The following is a 4,543-nucleotide window of genomic DNA, read 5'->3' as shown; positions in this document are numbered from 1 at the left end:
CTCACTCACTCACTCACTCACTCACTCACTCACTCACTCACTCACTCACTCACTCACTCACTCACTCACTCACTCACTCACTCACTCACTCACCGAAAAATCGTCAAAAAAAATTCAAATTGGGGGCCAGATTTTTTTAAAGTCAAATTTACCATTTGTTGTGAAATTGAGGTTTTTCTTTATTGATCTTTGCAGACTAGGAACGAGCCCATTGCGACCACCGCGACCGAGTTCGTCCTCTCATTTACCTGCTCGTCCGACCGCTCCCAGTGTTTTCTTATATAACTGTGTTGCGCTCTTTGTGCTGTGACTGTTGTCGTTCGATTTTGAGAGGAGACGGGCCAAAGCCACGATTTTTCAAACATTATTCGACGTAGTGCTGCTGCAGTTTGAACCGGGGAAGTGCGTTCGCGGGCTTCCGGACAGAAATGGCGGACGGCAAACGGGCGGAAACAGGGACCAGACGACAGGCGACAGACGACGATGCTCCAAGTAAAGGTGCGGATGGCAGGCACGAAAAAAATCTTAAATTGCCCATCGTGAGGGCTAAAACAAGGGGTTGATTTGAAAAACACGTGAGCAAAATGAGAGCTAATCAAATAGCTTACAGCTTTGGAGCATGTCAAGGACTTCTCGCTCCTAAACGCCGTCATTATAGCACTTGGGTGCGAAAGTGGCCATCAGACTTGTTTTGTGCACCATGTCAATATTTGCGTATAGTCAGTGGTACCCCGACCACTTCAAACCAAAATCAGCGACGAAAATTGCATTCTAGTCACCAAACATTCGCTCTGCAACGACTTACACACGTAGAGGTAAATTGTCTCAAGTCGACTCTAACCTAAATTTTACTGCTAGTTTGTTTGTTTTTTTAAGTGCACTGTTGATAATTACGCATGTTCTGATTTTCATTCTTAATCTTTGAAAATATAGGTCACTGATAAATTGCAAAAGAATGAGTACACACAGGAATTCAATTTTGAAGGTTCCATTAAGTCATATGATTCAAATCAATTGGCCTCCAACAGTCCTGTTGAAGACTCGCGCTCTGAAGCTCGCTGCCTTCAAACTGCTGGTAAGTTTCCTTAGGATTTTTGTCTTTGACTTACTTTGCTTTTGTTCATTGTACTTACATTGTTGTATTTGCTTCAGGTATGCTGTATGGTATATTTGATGGTCACGGAGGTGCAGCGTGTGCCCAAGTCATAGCCAAGCGTCTGTTCAACTACATCACTGTTTCCTTACTGCCATCTGATCTGCTGCAGCAATGTCATCAAGGAGGAAATAGTGAGAAGCTGCTTGAACCCTACAATGATAAGATGCAATTTTATGATGACTTGCAGCAGCTGTATGATAAAAGTTTTAGTGCATTTGTGGAAGAACTAGTTAATGACAAGAAACACAAAGAGGAATTTCAAATGAAGGATGCTTTAGTACGTGCATTTTTAAAACTTGATGGAGACCTGTCTGAGGAAGGAAAGGTAACTAAGAATGGAGAGGTCAACAAAAGGACGCTCTCTGTGGCCATGTCTGGTGCTGTTGCTTGTGTTGCTCACATTGATGGGCCTCATCTCCATGTAGCCAATGTAGGTGATTGTCAGGCTGTAATAGGCGTTTTAGGGGAAGGCAATACATGGACAGCAAAGAAACTGACAGAGGAACATAATGCTGATAATATTTCAGAATTAAAGAGAATAGTACAGGAGCATCCTCCTAGTGAAAAAGACACAGTCATATCAAGTGACAGGCTTTTGGGTCAGCTGGCTCCTCTAAGAGCTATGGGAGACTTTCGATACAAGTGGAGTAGGGAGGATTTGTTAAGGTATGCTGTTCCTACTTACGGCGAAAAAGTGATAGCTCCAGACTACCATACACCACCATACCTCACGGCACGGCCTGATGTCACTTACCATAGACTTCGTCCTAAAGATAAATTCTTAATTATTGCATCTGATGGATTGTGGGATTTGGTGTCTCCTTTGCAAGCTGTCAGGCTTGTTGGAGAGCATATGAGTGGTAAAGTCACATTGAGCCCTTTTCGCTTACCAAAAGCCAACATGACCTTTAATGAAATAAACGAGGCACTTTTACAAAGAAAAGAAGCACTAAAATTAAAGCCGATTGACAAAAATGCAGCTACACACCTTATTCGTAATGCTCTTGGTGGCTCAGAATATGGACTGAGTCATGGAAAATTGTCCCAGTTACTCACACTCCCACAAAGTATTGTAAGACTGTTTCGTGATGACATAACAATAACTGTAGTGTACTTTGACTCGGATTATTTGAGGCATTGCCCTTTGTAATATGCAGTGTATTTAATTATAAATTGTGATGTGACCATGTTTAACTATGTTAAAAACAAAAAATTGTATAAGCTTTATTGCTCAACAAAGCTTAACCCTCATCCTCTTGATGAGACTGATTAGTTTGTTTTTAGATTTTCTTTTGCAATTGAATACGCTTAAATGTGAAATCTTTGAAATATATACATTTAATTTACAAACATAAACAATACATACATGGTTGGTGTTATTTATTTACAACAAATGTTTAATACCTTCTAAATTGTTTCTTAAATCTCTCATAGTGATAGTCATCAGTAGCTTTACCCCCGGCTTTCTCATCACCATCTTTGCTAGTACCACTTCCACTGGCTGTGCCTTGCTTGCGTTTTTCAGGAACAACATCATTTCTACGTTTTTTGGGTGGTCCCGACTCTTCAATATTAACTGAAAAGAGAAAAAATATAAACAGTTATGAAAAAAATTACTTGTTCTCATTCATTGAATATAAAGATATCAATACTGCACTCACATCTGTTGTGTTGAACAAAATTAACTGCCATGTTAGTGGGAACAAAATGAGATGGCCCATCTTTTTTATTGTGGCGTTCCCACAGCAACTTTAATTTGGCTTCCTCAGTTGCCTCAATATTACGAATTTTGGCACTTAAAATAACAGGGACAGGGGAGTTAATACAGAGACAAGGACAAAGCATTCCAATATCAATTACCTGTAGCAAATACTTACTCAATACCAAGGTCAACTTCAGGAATTCCACTCAACATTTGATTCGATAACATCTCTTCAGAGCGGCGGGTGGTAGATGCTCTTAAATGTTCAGGTACAGCCTGAAGCGCAGCCTCTTCAGGTGAAAGATATTTAGAGCTATCATCCTGACCTTCTTCTTTTTCATCCTTAGTTTTACATTTCTTTTTGGCCAGCTGTTCTTCAATATATTTCATCCTGACAGTAAACAACAGTTAGAAGTTAAAGAAACAGGCTAAAATTGGGGGTAAAATTGTGATACATTAAGACACTTGCATTTCTTCATCTTCATCCCTTTTATTGGTTTCTGCTGAGAATTGTGTGCCAATACCCACATCATAAGCATCATCACTTTGCTTAACACTCCCACTTTTAAGTGCTTTCATGTTTACCATTCCTCCACTCTTTACTTTAAAGGGATCGCTCTAGAGGGGAAAAAATCAACAATTAATGGATTGTTTATAAATGAATTATTCAAGTGTGAAGCATGTGAAGTAGAACGACTTACAATCAGATCCTCTTCTTCAACTGAAACTTTTTCACCAATAGCGAGGCTTACAATGCTCACACCATTAGGACGTTTCCTAAGCTTCTGAACAGTCTTCATCTCTTCCAACTTTGATCTGGACATTGCAAAATAACAAAATAATAATCAAGGTGTTGGCAAGGGTGTTACAAAATTCTGTAGTGAGCTAATAATACATTCGGGAGGAGGGAAACATTTAAATTAAGATAAAGCAGTTAAGTCGAATTGAAAAGTAAACCTTTGCAAAAAACTAAAGGTATATGTTTTTTAGAAATAGATGTTTACTTGTCTACGGTATAGGTTAGGGAGTGCTTACAAGTCAACTTCAGCTTCATCATTGCTTTCATTGTCAGGTTCGACCTCTCTCTGTCTCATGGGTTTTCTTTTCTTAGGCTTAAACTGAATTTTAGGCTGATCTTCAATCGCATCGTTATCACATTTCGCATCAGCCATAGCCAATCTGTGAGACGTTCAAAGTGAAGTTGATCTCCGCCACAACCACAACATAAACAGTTTTTCTTCCTTCGCATTCGCTTATTTGCAGGTAACCAACAACATCAACAAGAGTGGAGTTTAAATTGTAGGTTATGTCTGTGTGACATTATTTGAAATTTGTTAAATTTAACAATATGTCTTGAGCGGTTTTATCTCTTCGAATAGAATATAGCTTTGTTTTATTGTGACCAGAATACTGTGGATGAGAAGACATGGCAAATTGCTGTAGTGTTTATGGATGTTCAACCACAATCAAAAGTGGTGCAGTAAATAACCACAAATTATACAGATTTCCCAGAGACAAGACCCTCAAAGAAAAATGGAGACATCTGTTAAATCTGAAAGATGTTTATCCTAATAATCGTGTGTGTAGTTTGCATTTCTGTGACACTGACTACATTCAGACAAATTTGGGTATGGTGACAATAATCCTTGAACGTTCAAAGAAATTCTTTAATTTTTCCTTAACAT

At 38.9% G+C, this 4,543-nt stretch overlaps 4 protein-coding genes across 4 annotated transcripts in view; 3 read left to right on the top strand and 1 right to left on the bottom strand.

The window, feature by feature from the left end:
- Window positions 1-446: 446 nt before the first annotated feature.
- Window positions 447-2,521, top strand: LOC113207998 (pyruvate dehydrogenase [acetyl-transferring]-phosphatase 1, mitochondrial). The gene is made up of 3 exons (XM_026424799.2): window positions 447-815; window positions 934-1,075; window positions 1,153-2,521. Exons 1-3 carry the CDS (start codon window positions 585-587, stop codon window positions 2,304-2,306), a joined length of 1,527 nt encoding a protein of 508 aa, XP_026280584.1. The 5' UTR covers window positions 447-584; the 3' UTR covers window positions 2,307-2,521.
- On the bottom strand, window positions 2,472-4,114 carry LOC113208000 (telomere length and silencing protein 1 homolog). The gene is made up of 6 exons (XM_026424804.2): window positions 3,894-4,114; window positions 3,560-3,674; window positions 3,328-3,476; window positions 3,034-3,249; window positions 2,818-2,951; window positions 2,472-2,732 (listed from the first exon to the last, which is right to left on the bottom strand). The coding sequence occupies exons 1-6, from the start codon at window positions 4,028-4,030 to the stop codon at window positions 2,554-2,556; spliced, it is 930 nt and encodes a 309-aa protein (XP_026280589.1). The 5' UTR covers window positions 4,031-4,114; the 3' UTR covers window positions 2,472-2,553.
- The window catches only part of LOC113207999 (2-aminoadipate transaminase), a 9,455-nt gene continuing 9,021 nt past the window's right edge, over window positions 4,110-4,543 (top strand). The window contains exon 1 of the mRNA XM_052273888.1: window positions 4,110-4,157. The gene's annotated coding sequence lies outside the window, so the exon portion shown is untranslated. The remainder of the gene's footprint in view (window positions 4,158-4,543) is intronic.
- LOC113207996 (zinc finger protein 569) overlaps window positions 4,285-4,543 on the top strand; it is a 5,758-nt gene continuing 5,499 nt past the window's right edge. The window contains exon 1 of the mRNA XM_052273895.1: window positions 4,285-4,437. Coding sequence (XP_052129855.1) covers window positions 4,285-4,437 — 153 coding nt within the window. The remainder of the gene's footprint in view (window positions 4,438-4,543) is intronic.

Source organism: Frankliniella occidentalis, unplaced genomic scaffold (genome assembly GCF_000697945.3).
Source record: "Frankliniella occidentalis isolate FOCC.00 unplaced genomic scaffold, Focc_3.1 Scaffold311, whole genome shotgun sequence".
Classification (NCBI taxonomy): domain Eukaryota; kingdom Metazoa; phylum Arthropoda; class Insecta; order Thysanoptera; family Thripidae; genus Frankliniella; species Frankliniella occidentalis.
Note: the sequence above shows the minus strand (reverse complement) of the source record. Positions and strands in the feature narration are given on the sequence as shown.

Bases quoted from the DNA above. Each gene is read 5' to 3' on its own strand.
- LOC113207998 (XM_026424799.2), top strand. From the start codon at position 585: ATGAGAGCTAATCAAATAGCTTACAGCTTTGGAGCATGTCAAGGACTT. The intron at 816-933 runs GTAAATTGTCTC...TTGAAAATATAG, and splicing joins AACGACTTACACACGTAGAG to GTCACTGATAAATTGCAAAA. The intron at 1,076-1,152 runs GTAAGTTTCCTT...TATTTGCTTCAG, and splicing joins TCGCTGCCTTCAAACTGCTG to GTATGCTGTATGGTATATTT.
- LOC113208000 (XM_026424804.2), bottom strand. From the start codon at position 4,030: ATGGCTGATGCGAAATGTGATAACGATGCGATTGAAGATCAGCCTAAA. The intron at 3,675-3,893 runs GTAAGCACTCCC...TGCAATGTCCAG, and splicing joins GATGAAGCTGAAGTTGACTT to ATCAAAGTTGGAAGAGATGA. The intron at 3,250-3,327 runs GCAAGTGTCTTA...GTTTACTGTCAG, and splicing joins AGGGATGAAGATGAAGAAAT to GATGAAATATATTGAAGAAC.